This window comes from Otolemur garnettii, unplaced genomic scaffold, assembly GCF_000181295.1.
Source record: "Otolemur garnettii isolate 467f Iridium unplaced genomic scaffold, OtoGar3 scaffold00233, whole genome shotgun sequence".
Classification (NCBI taxonomy): domain Eukaryota; kingdom Metazoa; phylum Chordata; class Mammalia; order Primates; family Galagidae; genus Otolemur; species Otolemur garnettii.
This window is the reverse complement of record NW_003852628.1, coordinates 84,905-102,649: the sequence shown is the minus strand read 5'-3', so window position 1 is coordinate 102,649 and position 17,745 is coordinate 84,905. Positions and strand designations below refer to the sequence as shown.

The window sequence follows — 17,745 nt, the reverse complement described above, 5'->3', positions numbered from 1 at the left end:
TGTTTGGCGGGCCCGGGCTGGGGATTCGAACCCGCCACCTTAGGTGTATGTGGCTGGCGCCTTAGCCGCTTGAGCCACAGGCGCTGAGCCAGGAGGACTGTTTCAAGCTGAGAGTTCAAGGTGACCTATGATAGCACCACTGTACACCAGCCTGGCAATCTGGATTTTTCACTTCCATCTTGTCCTTACAATGTCTTAAAATCTTGTGAGCTCTTTGCTGTAAGAGTTTTTATAAAATGTATATATATTTTAAAAGATGAAGAGTGCCATTTGGTCACCATGGGGGCCAGCAGACCTCTTAACCTGTATTTTTTTTTTTTGAGACAAGAGTCTCACTCTGTCACCCTCGGTGCTGTGGCGTCATAGCTCACAGCAACCTCAAAATCTTGGGCTTAAGCAGTTCTCTTGCTTCAGCCTCCCGAGTAGATGGGACTACAGGCGCCCACCAAAACACCCAGCTATTTTTTTTTTTTTTGAGACAGAGTCTCAAGCTGTCACCCTGGGTAAAATGCCATGGTAGCTGGGACTACAGGTGCCTGCCACAAGGCCTGGCTATTTTTTTGTTGCCGTTGTCATTGTTGTTTTAAATGGCCCGGGCCAGGTTCGAACACACCAGCTTCAGTGTGTGGCCAGCGCCCTAACCACTGAACAATGGGTGCCACCCAACACTCAGCTGTTTTTTAGAGGCGGGGTATCACTCTTGCTCAGGCTGGTCTCAAACCTGTGAGCTCAGGCAATCCACCTGCCTCAGCCTCCCAGAGTAGTAGGATTACAGGTGTGAGCCACCACGCCCAGTCCCCTGTAAGTATTTTTTAGGGCAGATTTGTTATCATTTAGGCTATTGGCACATTTTATAATCTACATTTTTGCAGCTTCCTCTTCGTGATGATGTGTTTCCAATCCCAGAGCTTTAACTTGGAGATTATAAGCTATTGTAGTGTCCATGATTGGGCCTTGAAAATGAACTCAAAATTTGGGTGTGGGTGGGGTTCTTTTCTGGAGACAGGCTCTACAGTTTCCCCTCAGAAGGCTCTAGGATGCAGAAAAGCCTATCTTTGAACATTTTTCTGTGTCTCTAGGAAGAGGGTACTGGTCTTTGGGAGCTGTGGGGAGTGGTGCAGTGGGGTAGAGGAGGTAGGCAGAGATGCCCACCCAGGTCCTCTCTTGCCTGTAGGATGTGTCATCCAGTGACAGTGACTCAGACTGGGATGGGGATGGCCATCTCTCCCCACTCCTACCCCATGACCACCTCGGATTGGCTGTCTTCTCCATGCTGTGTTGTTTTTGGCCTGTGGGCATTGCAGCCTTCTGTCTGGCCCAGAAGGTGAGTCTTTGTGTGGGACTGGACATTAAAAACCAAAAGGCACCACAGAAACAATAGTACCTGAGGTGGGGGTGGGAGGAAGATGGAAGGCAGCCTGGGGTGTTAGTGAAGAGCCTGAATTTCAATCCCAAGTCTGCCACTAACTGGAAGATTCTGGGCAAGTCATTTCACTTCTCTGTGCCTTTTCCTCATCTGTAAAGTAGGGATAATTCCTACTTCCAGGTCACTGTGAGAATCAAATGAGGTAGAACAGTGGCACATGATAAATATAGGTATGCTTTTATTAATCACCCACCACCCCCAGTCCCCAGCTATGCCTGACCTCTAAGTAGGTGCTCTGTTTTGGGAACGTATGAATGGCTGGGCATGTTGGTGGGAAAGGGGTCAGGGAGATATCTGGGGTTGTGGGAGACAGGGTGAGGATGAGAGGATGCCTGGGTTACCGCTGCCCACTGCCTCTACAGACCAACAGGGCTTGGGCCAAGGGGGATGTCCAGGGGGCAGGGGCCGCCTCCCGCCGCGCTTTCCTGCTGGGGGTCCTCGCCATCGGGCTGGGCGTGTGCACGTATGCGGCTGCTCTGGTGACCCTGGCTGCCTACCTTGCCTCCCGAGACCCGCCCTAGCTGTGCCCCTGCAGCTCCCACTGTGAACCCAGCGCTGGGCAGCCAAGCACATCTGAGGGCAGAGAATCCTGATGGATGAGGTGGCAGCAGCATCCAGAGACAGGAGTGAGCTGGACTACCCCTTTCCCTTCCTGACCATTCACCTGGTGGTGACAGCTGTGAGATTAAACACCAGACACCCTTGCAGCCAAACCAGAGTCTGTGTGTGTGTGTGATAAAATGGAGGGGTCGGGATGTCTAAAAACAAGAAGGGACTGGCCAGGGTGACAGGCCGTGTGAGGCCTGAGCTGCAGAAGGGGATGAAGGTTTCCAAACTGCAGAATGGGGCTGGTGCAGTGGCTCACACCTATAATCCCAGCACTCGGGAAGGCTGAAGCGGGTGGATCGCTTGAGCTCAGGAGCTTGAGACTAGCCTGAACAAGAGTGAGACTCCCCTCTCTACTAAAAAAGAAAAAAACAGCAAGTGGCAGAAACTCAACTGACTGCCTTAAGAAACAGAAGAGAAGAAACCAGAGGGACATCTGGACTCAGGGGCTCAAGTGGGATTAAGGGTTGGCCCTCTCTTTCTCTGCAGGCTTCATTCTGTGCCAGCTTTCCCTTCTAGGGGAGAAATAACGGCCCTAGGAGTTCAAGCAGCTTCAGTACTCTAAAAAGCTTAAATTCCTTCCCTGGTGGGCTCTTATTGGGCTGCCTGGGGTTGGGAGACTGATAGATCCTTAAGGAAACATTAAGTGCTGGCACGTGGCCAGGACATACAGTCATCTGCCGCAAGCACCAAGGTACAAAGGAAGTGCTAAGAGGCCAGGTATTACAGAGCAATAAAATGGTATGTTTAGTTTTCTCACTCTGTTTAATGCCATTCTGATGGATTTTGCTAGAAGAAAATACTATCCCCACTTAACATTCCAGAGAGGCTAATGGAGCATAGTTTCAAACTCGATGGTTCTGCATTTCCTTCTTGGTCACCTGGGGTACGGATGACATGCATCCCAGTGGGGCAGTTGAGGGAATTCTGTGAGCTGTGAGGCAATGTGGCAGGGGACCCAGCAGACACAAAGACCCCCAAGCTATGGAGTATGGCCAAGCTATTGGATAGCTATTCTCTCAGTTCCTGCCCTCTGAACACCCTGAGGGTGGGGAAAGGGGAGTAGTCAAATGACAACTAAAGATACCTCCGGCTAGACACGGTGGCTCACGCCTATAATCCCAGTACTCTGGGAGGCCAGGGCAGGTGGACTGTCTGAGCTCAGGAGTACTGGACCAGCCTGAGCCAAAGTGAGACCTGGTTCTAAAAATAGCTGGGCATTGTAGTGGGCACCTGTAGTCCCACCTACTCCGGACGCTGAGGCAGAGACATTTGTTTGAACCCAATCATTTGAGGTTGTTGTGAGCTGTGATGCCGTAGCACTCTACAGAGGGTGACGAAGTGAGACTCTGTCTCAAAAATCAAAACAAACAAAAAATACAGCAAAAAAAGGATACAGGCTCTGTGCCTATAACTCAAGCGGCCAAGGCACCAGCCACATACACCAGAGCTGGCAGGACGAATCCAGCCTGGGCCCACCAAACAATGACAACTACAACCAAAAAATAGCCGGGTGTTGTGGCGGGAGCCTGTAGTCTCAGCTACTTGGGAGGCTGAGGCAAGAGATTGCTTAAGCCCAGGAGTTGGAGGTTGCTATGAGCTGTGATGGCACAGCACTCTACCCAGGGTGACAGCTTGAGACTGTCTTAAAAAAAAAAAAAAAATACAGCTTGTTGCCTATAGCTCAGCAGCTAGGGCGCCAGCCACATACACCAGAGCTGGCAGGTTCAAATCCAGCATGAGCCTGCCAAACAACAGCAACTACAATCAAAAAATAGCTGGGCATTGTGGCGGGCACCTGTAGTCCCAGCTATTTGGGAGGCTGGGGCCCAAGAGTTTGAGGTTGCTGTGAGCTGTGAGCGACATAGTGAGACTGTCTCAAAAAAAAAAGGGGGGGTGGCACCTGTCCTGTGGCTCAGTGGGTAGGGTGCCAGCCCCATATACCAAGGGTGTTGGGTTCAAACCTGGCCCCGGCCAAACTCCAACAAAAAATAGCTGGTTGAGGTAGTGCCTGTGGCTCAGTGAGTAGGGCGCCAGCCCCATATACTAAGGGTGGCAGGTTCAAACCCGGCCCTGGCCAAACTGCAACAAAAAAAATAACCAGGTGTTGTGGTGGGCACCTGTAGTGCCAGCTAATTGAGAGGCTGAGGCAAGAGAATCGCTTAAGCCCAAGAGCTGAAGGTTGCTGTGAGATGTGACGCTACAGCACTCCGAGGGTGACAAAGTGAGACTGTCTCTCTTTTTTTTTTTTTTTTTGAGACGGAGCCTCAAGCTATCTCCCTGGGTAGAGTGCCATGGCATCACTCTCACAGCAACCTCCAACTCCTGGGCTTTTTTTTGGCGGTCCGGGCTGGGGATTCGAACCCGCCACCTTAGGTGTATGTGGCTGGCACCTTAGCCGCTTGAGCCACAGGCGCCGAGCCGAGACTGTCTCTTTAAAAAAAAAAAAAAAAAAGCTGGGTGTTGTGGTGGGCGCCTGTAGTCCCAGCTACTTGGGAGGCTGAGGCAAAAGAATCACCTAAGCCCAGGAGTTGGAGGTTACTGTGAGCTGTGTGATGGCACAGCACTCTACCGAGGGCCTAAAAAAAAATAAAGATAGTTCCCATATTGTCCCTAGAGAGGACACTACAACTGGACCAATTGCCAGTGAGCCTCAACTTCCTGTTTCCAGGTGGGGATGCACAGTCCAGAGCTTGCTGGGCTCCCCTCCGTGCACTCTCAGTGCTAAAGGCTTCTTGAAGGGGGTAACTACTGCCCCTCTATTGACTAGCTGGTGACCTCAGGTAGTGAACAGGCTTCTGAGTTCATTTTCTCATCTTAAAGTGGACTTTGTAATAACAGCCCCACTTTACAGGGTTGTTGGGTGAGAAAGGAATACTCTTGAGCCAAATTCCTCCCAGGGCCTATAAGGCCCTACCTATGTATTGTAACATCCCCTCTGCCCCAGCCACATTGGATGCCTGGCTGGCCCTGCCCTCACCTTATCTAAGAGCTGGCTTCCTTTCCTCTCCCTGAGTGGATGTGCCTCTTCCTGTAAAGGCATCCCTGGCTATGTATTTGGTTTGCCCTCCTCAAAGAACTCTGTCAAACTTCTGTGCCCTGCTTTATTTTTTCATTGTATTGACCACACCATCTGACAAATACCAATTTACCTACTGCTTCTCAGTCACGGATCTAGGTCTTTCTTGTTCACTGCCAGTTTCTCAAGGCCTGGGAGGGTGTCCATGCAGTAGGTGCACCACAGACGTCCTTTAGAATGAATGGACTTATTGACTAATCCACCCAATAAATGAGAGCTTTTAACGATGTCCTTGTGGGCAAGGTCTGAGCCTCCAGGCCCGGAAGCTGGTGGGGTGAGCTGTCAAGGGCTGGGGCCCTATCTTCCCCGACTGGAGCCTGGGGAGATACAGAACCACAAGCCCACACGGGCACACAAGTAGAGGCGAGGCTGGGCCGCTGGTTTACTTCAGGCTGGAGGTTAAGGGTAGTGGCATTGGGAGGGGTGCCCTGCCCCGGCTTGCCTCAGCTCTTGGAGTAACGCCTCTGCAGTGATTCCCGGTAGAAGTGGAAGACATGCTGTGAGGCAGCCTGGGCTGCTGCCAGGCACTGCTGGAGCTGGGTGGAGGAGAGACTGGTCAGTACCCTGCACCCACACATAGCCAGAGGTTTAGCCAATCCCACCTGACTCCCTTCACCCCCAAACCTACTTCTCCCCCAAACCTACTTCTCCCCCTACCCCTCACATCATACCCCCACTACGTTTCTTCTTTCCCACTTCGTATCTCTTAGAACAGAAGAAAAAAGGTGAGGACTTCAGGGACCAGACAAAGGGATCATGCCTCCTGACACCTTGGAAGAGACCCCAGCCTTATAAAGCTATGGAATTGAAGAAGTCTTGCAGTTTTAAAGCCATGGGCCCTTTGACTCCAAATGTTTACTACCACATGTTCGTAGATTCATTGGAGGTCCATGATGCAAATGCTCTTGGAGACTGGCCTAACAGTTTCCAAATTCTGTTCCTTAGAGACCCAGAATTTGGGTGGCTCACCACTTAAGAGCTGAGTCCTTGGGGGGGGGGGGCTTCAGATGCACCTACCTCCTGATCTGATCTCAAGCTGAGCTCCTCTTTTTTTTCCTTTTTTCTATCTCATAAATTGGTCTTCCCTTTAAAATTTCCACAAATGTTTCTGTGGTAGCAAACTTTGAATACTCCCTCTTTTCTACAGATAGGGATGCGAGGAAGTAGCTCTCCTTAGATCTCTCAAGAGACTGAGGTAAGAGTTGGGACAAAACCTTGCCAGCTGCTATAATCCTAGCACTTTGGGAGGCTGAGCCAGGAGGGCTGCTTGAGCCCTGGAGTTTGGGGAAAAAGCTCAAAACCAAAACAATGCCTGATGTCAGGAAGTAGGCAGTGTTCTGGCTTTTACCCTCATGCCCACACTGGTACCTCAGCGTCAGAGTAGAGCCCCTTGGTGGTGGACATCAGCAGCTTCCGTTCCACACTATCAAGTGCAAAGGTCAGGACTGCCCGCGCCTCCTAGGGACAAGGGGTAGAAGGTGGTATGGGGACCTATAATACTCTCCTCAGATAAAATCTCAGTCAGACCTAGAGGGGACTGCAGTCTCTCAGCCCCACAGTCTTGCCTGTGCCACAGCCAGGTGTTCACCTATCACGTGCAGTCACCCCTCCCCTGGGTGACAGCTCCTAACTTTCCTTTGTAGGCTTGGCCCTCCTCCTCTTTACTTTAATCACATGGTTCTGACGGGCTTTTCCAAGCACAGTATTCCTGTCCCACAGGGCTAGCCACAGTGCCAGTCACTAAGCTGGTACCTCTCAGCTCCCCACCTGCACTTCCATGGTCTGTTTGGCAGCGGCTGGAAACCAGCAGATTCTACTTCCCAGACTCCTTTGCCAGGTAGGTTCTACCAGTATCTTAGAGAGGAGAGACAGACTGTCCCCCTCACTGTGAGCATGGCGGTTGCCTAATAGGGAGGTGGAATGGGTTCTGGGCTTCAATGGCCAGGACATTGGCAGGACATGTTTTATGGGTCCAGAACCAACTGTGATGACATCTCTAACAGCACAGACCAGATGGGGGCTCACACGTTCAGCCCAGGGCTGGGAGGGGCTTCCTGCCTCTGGCTTTTCTTTTTGCTTCTCAAGTTTTCCCAACACTGTTGTTACTGATTCCCTGCATTCAATTCCCTCCATCTGAAACACCCCAGGTAGTCTCTATTTTCCTGACTTCATGTGACCATTACAGTACTGGGCAGATAACTCAGAATGATAGAGCCCTTCAGCCAGTAAGAAAAATTCTCCTCTCTTCTCTGCTTTTGAGCCTCTTAGGATGGAAGCAAGAAACTTAGGATGGAGTCAGTCCAGGACTCGGGAAAGATGCTGGCCAGAGAATGAAGGCAACGTGTAGAAAAAGGCAAGGGTGAAGAATGAAGCAAAGATATCTGATGGTGTTGATGTCCTGGTTCTAGGAGACCTCTATTCTTTCTGGGTTTGTTAATGAAAGCAAATAAGTTTCCTTTCTGCTTATACAAGTTTGAGTTGTGTTTCCAGAACTTGCAGTCAAATGAACCCTGATGAACAAAAAAAGCAGAGCTTGCCAAAAGAGACTGAAGTGGCATGAGGCAACTGTTTACAGAAAAGCAATGCCTGGAGGAACAGGAGAGTGGTCTGGCACCACCCTTCAGCCACCCTAGTCTTCACACCTACCTTTTCTTGCTTGGCTGTGGGGTCTAGAACAAGGGTCCCATCAGAGTCCAGAGCACAGGTGACCCCACAGAAGAGAGCCCGCATGGGCACACCTGCGTCCACCAGTGCCATGCAGGCAGCATTCAGGCAACAGGCTAGGAGCTGAGCAACACGGGGAGTGGTTAAGAAATTTCTACTGTAGGCAGCAGAACACATCCATGTTTCCTTTCACCCTACTGATGCCTGTGGCAGACATCACTTATCAATCACAGAAAGGCAATATGGTAGAGTAGTTAAAAGTGGTTCTGAGATTGAGTAACCCTGGGTTCCACACCTAGCTTTGCCAGCTGTGTGACTTTGCTCAAGCTCATCAGTTACATGGGAGTATGTTCTAAGTATCCTCAGGGAAGGGGAAGAAAACTTTCCAGGTCACAGGGGTATGGCACTGGGAAGCCAGGCCCAGAACTTCGGAATCTACCAGGCAGCCACTACGAGGTAACAGAGCTGGCAGGGTGATGGAGGTAGAGCCACCCTGCTGCTGCCCTCAGCAGGCAAGGGCAGTTTGTGACCATGGCGCAGTGGAAGGAGAACACAGGTCTGGAGTCCGCTGACGCTGCCTCAGTTTCCTTTTTTTCTTCCATAGGCCCAGCAGAGCAGATGAGGGCCCAGGTTTAGGATCAGTCAGTGCCAGCCCTGCTGCTGACCCTCTGACACCTCCCTTGAGCTTTAGTTTCCATCTCTAAAATAGGGTCACAGTAGCTCTTTTCTCTGCCTATCTGTAAAGCACTTGGCCAACACTGGGCCAGGTACCAGTGAAGCCCTCTAGAAAGGCCTGGTTCTAATCGTCACCGTCAACCTTGTTCACTGAAACCACAAGGATTTTTCAAGACTGAGCTCCTCACTCAACTGCTCTGCGTGCATAGGGCTCCCCGGCAATGAGAACCTGAAATCCTTGCTAAGGCTCGGAGTGGAAGTCACTGGAGTCTGATGGGCCTAGGCCTGTGTCCCACCTATACTGCCTTCTAGTGCAAAACTAGGCAAGCCACTTCTCCTTTTGGGGCCTCGGTTTCCTCACCTGAAACGTGTGAACAAAGAGATCTCATTTGCCAGGGTCCTTGGGCTCTAAAAGTAGATGATGCGGGCCCAGGTCCAGACCTGTCACTTAACATGGGAATTATAATGGCATGCATTTCATGGGCTGTATTAAAAGAGTTAATATGCATAAAGAACTTAGAACAGTGCCTGGCAAAGGGTAAATACTCAAGCTGTGTTTAATATTTTTCTTTGATTTGATGCCTGTCAAGTGCTTGGAGGTTTTTGTCTAGGAGACGGGGTGTATATGGCCATCAGAACAGAGGCAATCTGGGGGAAAGGATACGGAGCCAGCATCACTGACAACTTGCAGCACCACAGTGATGGAGGTGCGTGGGTGCAATGCTCCCAGCACTACTGCCTCACATGTGTTCCTGATCAACCGCTCCCGGCTCTTCTCTGCTACGCCTGGGGAAATGAGGAGAGGTTGTTCAGCTCTATCCTGCTATCTGGCTCACCTTCCCCACTGTGTCCCACCCCAGCCCTCTGGACTTTGTGAAGGGCCTGTAGTCTCTGCCTCGGTTGGTGCAGGACCGAAGGACAGTCACCTGACCCTATTACCTCCAGCATCCACCAAGTGGGGGTGGGAGAACCCAGGAGTTCCCACGTCCAAGCTGCTGCCCCCCCGCCCTCACTGCCAACCCAGTGGGCCCAGCCAGTGGGGAATGTGGGAGACAAAGTAAAATAGCAGGAAAACAGGTTAATGGAAAGAAAGGGAGATGGAGGCAGGGGAGAAAGGGGGAGGGAGAAATTAGCTAAAGAGAGGAAAAATGACAGATACTGAGACACAGAGGTAGAGAGCTGGAGAAAGACACAAACAGCTGGAGGGAGACAAGACTGGAGAAGGCAGGCAGGGGGCGCTGCGGAGAAGTTCCTATAGACTAGGAGCTTGGAGGGTCAGTGGGGTCCATTACCAGGCAGCCCGATCTTCGGCCTCAGGATCACTTCGAGTGTGGCCTTGTTGAAAATTTCTTTGCTGACCTTCACCTCAGCAGGTCCATACACGCCCGCTAGGACAGAGGTATCACCTGGGAAGACAGAAGGGGTGGCCTCACCCACACCTTCCCTGGCTTCTGGGACCCAATGCTCTCATAGCCAGATCTCCTCATGGCACCCTATTGTGTGGAGGCAGTGATTCTTTGAGCAATCACTCAACTACTCTGCCCATGTGTCCTCATCTATAAATGGGGATAACAACAGTACCTCTGCTGTAGTGTCTTGTGAGGGTTATAGGACTCAATTCAAGTGAAACACTTTAGAGCACTACCTGGCATGTGCTAAGTGTGCAGGAGACTCTTAATACTATTGAACTTCAACAGGAAGTTCTTCGTAAGAGCTAAACTTCTTCCTTCCTACTGCAGCTGACCTCAACTTCTCTTTCCAAAACTTTATCCAGCCTAGCTGTTGTCCCTCAGATACCCATCTCCAAATTCTGCAGCAATCTAGACACCTGAGAAGGGGATAAATATTAGGGGGAAATCTGATTGCTGCTTCTTTTCCCAGAGAGAGTATGAACAGGGTATAGGAAGTAAGACCTGAGAAATACAAAGAGACTGGACTAGAACAGGGGCTTCAAACTTTTCTGACCGTAACTCCCAGTAAGAAATATATTTGGCTCGGCGCCTATAGCTCAACCGGCTAAGGCGCCAGCCACGTACACCTAAGGTGGCGGGTTCGAGTCCCCAGCCCGGACCCGCCAAACAACAATGACGGCTGCAACCAAAAAATAGCCGGGCGTTGTGGCGGGCGCCTGTGGTCCCAGCTACTTGGGAGGTGGAGGCAGGAGACTCGCTTGAGCCCAGGAGATGGAGGTTGCTGTGAGCTGTAATGCCATGGCACTCTGCCCAGGGGGACAGCTTGAGGCTCTGTCTCAAAAAAAAAAAAAAAAAAAAAAAGAAATATATTTTACACTGGCCAGGCGCGGTGGCTCATGCCTGTAATCCTAGCACTTTGGGAGACCAAGGCAGGTGGATTGCCTGACTCACGAGTTTGAGACTAGCTCTAAACTTGAGCAAGACCCTGTCTCTAAAAAATAGCAGGGTGCTGTGGCAGGCGCCTGTAGTTCCAGTTACTTGGGAGGCTGAAGCAAGAGAATAGCTTGAGCCCAAGAGTTTGAGGTTGCTGTGAGTTATGATGCCACAGTACTCTACTGAGGGCAATGTAGTGAGACTCTGTCTCAAAAAAAAAAAAAAAAGAAAAAGAAAAAGAAAAAAAGAAACAGGCTCTCACTATTGCTCAGGCTGGTCTTAAACTCCTGAGCTCAAGTGATCTTCCTGCCTTGGTGTCCCAAAGTGCTAGGATTACAGGTAGGAGCCACTGTGCTGGGTCCTAGAATACACTCTTTGAGGGTCTGTCAAGAACTTCCTTTACCCCAGGATCTGTGGGTTTGGGGTTTTAGAACATGAAAGGGGCTGTCTTTCTCCTTAATTCTCAGATTCTAACCTCCTGCAATTCTCTCCTCTCTCAATCCCACATCCATCTTAACTCCTGCCCTATCTAATTCTCTTATAGCAAAACTCTTAGAAAGCTGTCCTTTCTTCCTTTCCTCCCTGACCTCACCAGTCCACTAGAGCAGTTTGAGTGCATCACTACTGACCTCCAATCAACCAACCCTCCTGTGATCTAGCCTCTCAGTAAGGGTCCAAGAGCTGGTCAGCCCTTACATCTCAAACACGCTCTTCTCTTGGTCTGTGATCACCACCATCTCCTAGTTTCTCCCCACCTCACTGGCCACTCCTTCTCAGTCTGTTTGGCTAGCCTGAGCTCTCAAGTTGGGGATCCTGGGGCTTGGTCCTAGGATCTCTTCATCTACACTTACTTCATCCAGTCATTAGCCTGAAATACCACCTATAGCCAGAGGGTTCCAAATTGTCTAGATGCAGCCTGAATTTCTCTTCTGAATTCCCGGCTTGTATGTTGCCTTTCTGATTGTCTACTTGGTACTGCAAACTTAATGTTCCAAGAACTCCTCATCTTTCCTCATGACAGCTGATATGGGCAGAAACCTCCTTATACCTAAACCAAACCATAAATACATTTTTCAGTTTTCCCTTCAAACTATATCCAGAATCTCATCACCTCCACTGCTTCTACTTTGTGTGTGAGCCACAAATATCTTCCTCTTTCCCCATAACCCCTACGGTCAACATGGCAGCCAGAAATTTTGTTAAAGTGTATTGAGATCATGCTACTCCTCTACACAAAACTTGCAATGGCTCTCATCTCACTCCCAAGACCCTACAGCAGCAGTTCTCAACCTGTGGGTCGTGACCCACAGGAACTGTATTAAAGGGTCAGGGCATTAGGAAGGTTGCGAACCACTGCCCTATAGGATTGGCAATCTTCCTCACCCCTCCTGCCTTCTACCCTACTAACTTCTTTCTGCTCCCTGCTCCAGCCACACTGGCCTCCTGTTTCCCAAACATTCCAGGAAGGCTCTTACCTCAGGACCTTTGGCCCTGCGGTTTGCACGCCTGGGATGTTCTTCCTCCTGGTATTGTTAGGATTTGCTTCCTTGCCTTTAGGTCTTTTTTTGAGACAGAGTGTTCCAGCTCACAGCAACTTTAAACTCTTGGGCTCAAGCAATCCTCTTTTCTCAGCCTCCCAAGTAGCTGGGACTATAGGCGCCCCCCGCGACACCCAGCTAGTTCACCTACCTTTAGGTCTTTATTCAAATAGCACCGTTTCAGCAAGGTCTTTCCTGACCATCCTATTTAAGACTGCAGCCCTCTCCAGTACATCCTATTCCTCTTCTCAACTATATTTCTCTCCATAGCATTTTACTACATGGTTGGTTTAGTTATCTTTTTTATTGTGTTTCCCCTATTAGAATGTAAACTCTGTTAGGACAGGGATTTTTTTTTTGCAGTTTTTGGCCTGGGCTGGGTTTGAACCTGCCACCTCTGGTATATGGGGCCTTCGCCCTACTCCTCTGAGCCACAGGCACTGCCCCCAGGGTTTTTTTTTTTTTTGAGACAGAGTAATACCTTGTTACCCTTGGTAGAGTACCATGGTGTCATAGCTCACAGCAACCTCAAATTCTTGGGCTCAAGTGATTCTCTTGTCTCAGCCTCCTGAGTAGCTGGGACCACAGATGCCCACCACAACACCTGGCTATTTTTAGAGGTGGGGGTCTCACTCTGGCTCAGGCTGGTCTCAAACTCCTGAGCTGAAGCAATCCACTGCCTCAGCCTCCCAGAGTCCTAGGATTACAGGTGTGAGCCACCTCGGCGGCCTCATGCACAGGGTATTTTTAATTGATTATATTTATTGATGTATCCTCAGTGCATAGAACAGTACTTAGCACAAATACCTATGTGTTTAGTGAATGAAAAAAAAAATCAACGAAAACAGGTTTTTTTTTTGTTTTTTTTTTAAGAGACTGGGTCTTGCTATGTCATCCAGGCTGGAGTGCAGTGGCATGATCATAGCTCACTGCAAAGTTTGAACTCCTGGGAGCTCAAGCCATTCTCCCACCTGGGCCTCCTGAGTAGCTAGGACTACAGGTGCAAAAGGAGGTTCTGAACTTGGGTAGACAGTAATGCCTGAGTGAGAGGATTAAGCTTATGAGGGTGATCCCCAGGTCTATCTCCAGAAGCTTATTTACCTGGGTCAGGGCACTGAATATAATTTGAGAGGTATTTAGCTAGGGGAAGAGGAATTTACCCAGAAGGAAAGATCTACTACTAAAGCCTTAATCTTAAGGAGAGATCATATCATATGGAGAGATGTATATCCCAATCAAAGGGATATTTACTCAATTGGTAACGTGTGAGTGGGGGAAATATTCCTCAATTCAGGGTAGGGACATTACTCTCAATCTGAATATTTAATAGGGCAATGTCTGTCACAGTTTAAGGCATAACTGAATCTAAAGTGGTAATCTGCTAGTTTTAAGAGGCATTTACGCAAATGGACAAGTTTGCATCAGTTCGGGATGTGTGGACCCCGAGGGATGTGCGTGAAACGGAGCAAGAATCTAGTCAAAGGCCATATTTATCCTGGTGAGGAAATTTTCCCTATTTTCGAATATTCATCCTTGTGGCGGAGGTCTGCCCCTCTCTGATGCTGAGAGATATTTACTGGCTGATGATGCCCTCTCCTTTCTAGTCTGGGGAAAGATATGTGCGTATCTCAGCGTATCCACCTGGACGAAAAGTTCTGCATCAGTGCAGGAAAGACATTTATCAGCTAGCATCGCGAGGAGGTGGACACTCCATTGCGGTAGCCGCTCTCCAAAACAAATCATACTGTGCCCCGCGCGGTATTTACCAGGGTTACGTTCTTACCTTGCATGAAAGAAGCAGAGCCATCTGGCCGAGACAGCAGGTTCTGTTCACAGGCAAAGTGCCGGAGGCTGCAGCCGGGGCCCCGAGGGCCGGACTCCGTTCCAGTTTCAGCGCGGATCTTGGCATCTGCTAACATAACCCCCTCCATCGCGCCAGAACTCGCGTGCGACCGCAACTGCGCTTCCGGCTAGCAGCACGCGCAGGCGTATAGGCTGCGTAGCTAGTGCGCACGCGCAGGTCCTGGGGTCCGACCAAATAGACTCCCGCACGTGGTTTAGCGTTTACCAACAATCTGGCTCCGCCCACTCACAACCCAGGCAAAGCTATAGGACTGTAGAGAAGATGGGGCGTGCCTTGGCTTCGCCTCGTCCTACCCGAAGTCCCCAGGCCCTAAACCCGGGAGGCTTTAGTTAAATTGCCCTCTTCTTTGCCTGTTACAGGACCAGCAACCAATGAGGCGGTCGGCATTAATTTTGGGAAGATAGACTGTACTCTACACCTCTCATTCATCTTACCTACCACAGGACGAGAAGAAGCTGGTTCTGCTAGTCAGAGTGGTGCCGGTATTTGAGTCAGGCTCATGAAGGGGCAGCCCTAGTCTAGAGTAGGAGGGGGCGGATCGCCAAGTGGTTGTCAGTCAAGATGGCGGGAGCGATCGCCGCGGCCAGGGTCTGGGGGCCAAGCCGAGGCCTGGGCCAGGCTGCCCTCCTGGCGCTGCGGCGGCCTGGGACTCGGGGGCTAGCTACATCTGTGAGTACAGGGGGCCCCGGGGGATTTTCTCCAAGAGGGAATAGTAATGTAAAGGCTATCTTCAAAGTGTGGAGTCCCTGCAGGGCATGAAAGAAGGGCCGTCATAGAAGGAAAAAGGACTAGGAGAGGACACTCAAGGAAAAACATCCGCTTAGTTAGGAGCGGAAAAGCAAGAGGGTTGGAGAAGAGGGGTGGGGGTTTCTCATTTGTTGTCATTCATCATTAGAGGAGACGCTTTGGAAGGACGGGAGGATGGCGAGACCTTGATCCTCAGGAGTGGGAGAATGAAAATGACTTCTTTAAAGCGAAAACTTTCTTCTGGTTAAAGAATGCTCTTCAAATAGGAGAAAGGAGAGATCAGTTTCCTGTCATGGGCCCTGCGTTTCTTTGCTTCTTTACCGCACTTATAATTTTAAAGTGAGTGACATAAAAAACCTGCTTGATTCTTGTGACCGAATGTCAAAACCCTATGTCCTCTTGTGCAGAGGACATGATTAGTAAGTCTTTGCTGAATTAATGAGGGAGGAAAAGAGGAAGAGAAGACAGGACAGTTTGCCCACAATTTTTTTTTGGCCAGGGCTGGGTTTGAACCCGCCACCTCCAGCATATGGGGCTGGTGACCTACTCCTTTGAGCCACAGGCACCACCCTGACATTTTTTTGTTTTTTTACGGAAGAGTCTCACTTTGTCACCCTCGGTAGAGTGCGGTGGCTTCATAGCTCCCAGCACCCTCAAATTCCTGGCCTCAAGTGATCCTCTTGCCTCAAGTAGCTGGGACTACAGGTGCCTGCCACAATGCTGGCTATTTTTTTTAGAGACAGGATCTCGCTCTTGCTCAAGCTGGTCTCGAACTTGTGAGCTCAAGCAATCCACCACCTCAGCCTCCCAGAGTGCTGGGATTATGGGCATGAACCACCATGCCTGGCCAGCCCACATTTCTTAAAAACACTTGAGAAAGCTTGTGTCTTGTCAAGGGGATCAGAATCTCTTTGATTAGATATTGCTAAAGGCAGGATCATGCTGCAGAAAACCTAGTTGGCAGGCCCTGCTTATAAAGGGGAGAGGCAGTGAGCTACAGAAAAACCTTGAACTAAAATCCCACAGATAAGAGGGTAGTAGTTGGTATAAGTGAGTGGGTTCTGGAGCTAGACCATGTGGATGCATATCTCTGTTTTGCCGCTTTCCAGTTCTGTAGCTTTGGGCAAAGGCCTACACCTTCTTGACCTAATTTCCCTTCTATAAAATAGAGATACCAGCAGCGACCTCATGGAGTTATTGTGAAAATGTAATATGTAAAATGGTAAGAAAGATCTGGGCCTGGCACAGAGAAAAGGGCAAGAGGAATGTTGGTCACTGTTGAAAGGACAAGTACTAACCTGGGAGATGGGGAGAAGGAAGGAGGTGACCTTGATGAGGTCCAGGAGAAAAATTTATAAAGCTCTTGTGAGGTTGGATCTGATCCTCTAATCCCCAATCAGATGGATCCCCAATCAGATGGAAGATGGAATTTGTAGAAAAAAGCTCTGGGTAGGGAAAGAAACAGGGGAGGAAGATGAAGAGTATGGGCCAGAAGTGGAGTATGAGTAATGTGGGAAGGAAGTCCCTTGAAGCTGGTTAGTGCAAAAAGGTTGCTGGAGCAGGGCAGGATGTGGAGGATGTGGGTAGGTGGGGTAGCTTTCTGCCTTTGGGCTGTTCCCTTTCACTTTTTTTATGGATCATATGCTCCACAGCTGACCTCAGTTCCTGGCAGTCCTAGGAGCCCATTGGCTGGGCAAGTGGGGCGGGAACTGGGCAGGACTGGGGCAGGCTAGGGAGAGGTCATTTGTTGCTGATTAAATCTGTTTTCTTCCTGGCTCAGCCTCCTTGTTACCTTTCTTGTCTCCTCTTTTTCCTTTATTTTTTTGGTTGGGAGTGGTGGTATAAGAGGAGAAGTCCCAACATTTTGTTTATTTATTTATTTATTTATTTTGAGACAGAGCCTCAAGCTATAGTCCTGGGTAGAGTACTATGGTGTCACAGCTCACAGCAACCTCAAACTCCTGGGCTTAAGCGATTCTCTTGCCTTAACCTCCTGAGTAACTAGGACTACAGGCACCCACCACAATGCCCGGCTACTTTTTGGTTGTAGCTGTCATTTTTTGGCAGGCCGAGGCCGGATTGGAACCCGCCAGCTCTGGTGTATGTGGCTGGCGCCTTAGCTGCTTAAGCTACAGGCACCACCCCAATATTTTATTTATTTGTATGTTAAAATTTTGTATTTTCCAAGAGTCACTGTTTTTCCCCCCTTATTTGTGTTTCTCACATCTATTCTAAGATTAAAAAAAGAGATTTTGTTGAGGGGGGAAGAGGTTAGAATTTAATCAAAGAAGATATTAAACTAGTGCTGTCCAAAGAACTTGTCACAGTAATGGAAATATATATATATATATATGTATACATACACACACACACATATATATTTTGTTGTTGTTGTTGTTTGTTTAGAGACAGAGTCTGATTTTGTCACCCTTGGTAGAGTGCCCGGGTGTCATAGCTCACAGCAACCTCCAACTCCTGGGCCTAGGTGATTCTCTTGTCTCAGCCTCCCAAGTAGCTGGGACTATAGGCACCTGCCAGAATGCCCAGCTATTTTTTTGTTGCAGTTTGGGGTTGGGTTCAAACCCACCACCCTCGGTATGTGGGGCTGGTGCCCTACTCACTGAGTGACAGGCGCTGCCCTACTGAACCCTTTAAATGTGGGCTAGTGGGACTGAGGATCCAAAGTTTTGTTGTTTTTTTTTTTTTTTTTGAGACAGAGTCTTGCTATGTTGCCCTTGATAGAGTGCTGTGGTGTCACAGCTCACAGCAACCTCAAACCCTTGGGCTTAAGTGATTCTCTT

At 49.5% G+C, this 17,745-nt stretch overlaps 3 protein-coding genes across 11 annotated transcripts in view; 2 read left to right on the top strand and 1 right to left on the bottom strand.

The window, feature by feature from the left end:
* TMEM91 (transmembrane protein 91) overlaps positions 1-2,142 on the top strand; it is a 16,769-nt gene extending 14,627 nt beyond the window's left edge. For 2 of the 7 annotated variants that reach the window (XM_023508256.1, XM_003802079.3), the window contains exons 3-4: positions 1,175-1,324; positions 1,789-2,142. In XM_023508256.1, coding sequence (XP_023364024.1) covers positions 1,175-1,324; positions 1,789-1,947 — 309 coding nt within the window. In that variant the 3' untranslated portion in view covers positions 1,948-2,142. Of the gene's footprint in view, positions 1-1,174; positions 1,325-1,546; positions 1,597-1,788 lie in introns of all 7 variants that reach the window. The other 5 variants (XM_023508257.1, XM_023508259.1, XM_023508258.1 and 2 more) reach the window with 5 other exon arrangements.
* A 2,980-nt stretch (positions 2,143-5,122) lies between these two features.
* Positions 5,123-14,317, bottom strand: EXOSC5 (exosome component 5). Its single transcript, XM_003802078.3, has 6 exons — positions 14,117-14,317; positions 9,743-9,856; positions 9,115-9,236; positions 7,758-7,898; positions 6,480-6,569; positions 5,123-5,647 (listed from the first exon to the last, which is right to left on the bottom strand). Exons 1-6 carry the CDS (start codon positions 14,262-14,264, stop codon positions 5,555-5,557), a joined length of 708 nt encoding a protein of 235 aa, XP_003802126.1. The 5' UTR covers positions 14,265-14,317; the 3' UTR covers positions 5,123-5,554.
* A 406-nt stretch (positions 14,318-14,723) lies between these two features.
* BCKDHA (branched chain keto acid dehydrogenase E1, alpha polypeptide) overlaps positions 14,724-17,745 on the top strand; it is a 35,525-nt gene continuing 32,503 nt past the window's right edge. For all 3 annotated transcript variants that reach the window (XM_023508254.1, XM_012812941.2, XM_003802077.3), the window contains exon 1: positions 14,724-14,866. In XM_023508254.1, coding sequence (XP_023364022.1) covers positions 14,759-14,866 — 108 coding nt within the window. In that variant the 5' untranslated portion in view covers positions 14,724-14,758. The remainder of the gene's footprint in view (positions 14,867-17,745) is intronic.

What these genes read in the sequence shown, in the direction of transcription:
- EXOSC5 (XM_003802078.3), bottom strand. Translation starts at nt 14,264, where the DNA reads ATGGAGGGGGTTATGTTAGCAGATGCCAAGATCCGCGCTGAAACTGGA. An exon ending in GCCGAAGATCGGGCTGCCTG is followed by an intron (nt 9,237 to 9,742) that starts GTAATGGACCCC and finishes TCATTTCCCCAG; the next exon opens with GCGTAGCAGAGAAGAGCCGG. An exon ending in TTGTCAGTGATGCTGGCTCC is followed by an intron (nt 7,899 to 9,114) that starts GTATCCTTTCCC and finishes CGTGTTGCTCAG; the next exon opens with CTCCTAGCCTGTTGCCTGAA.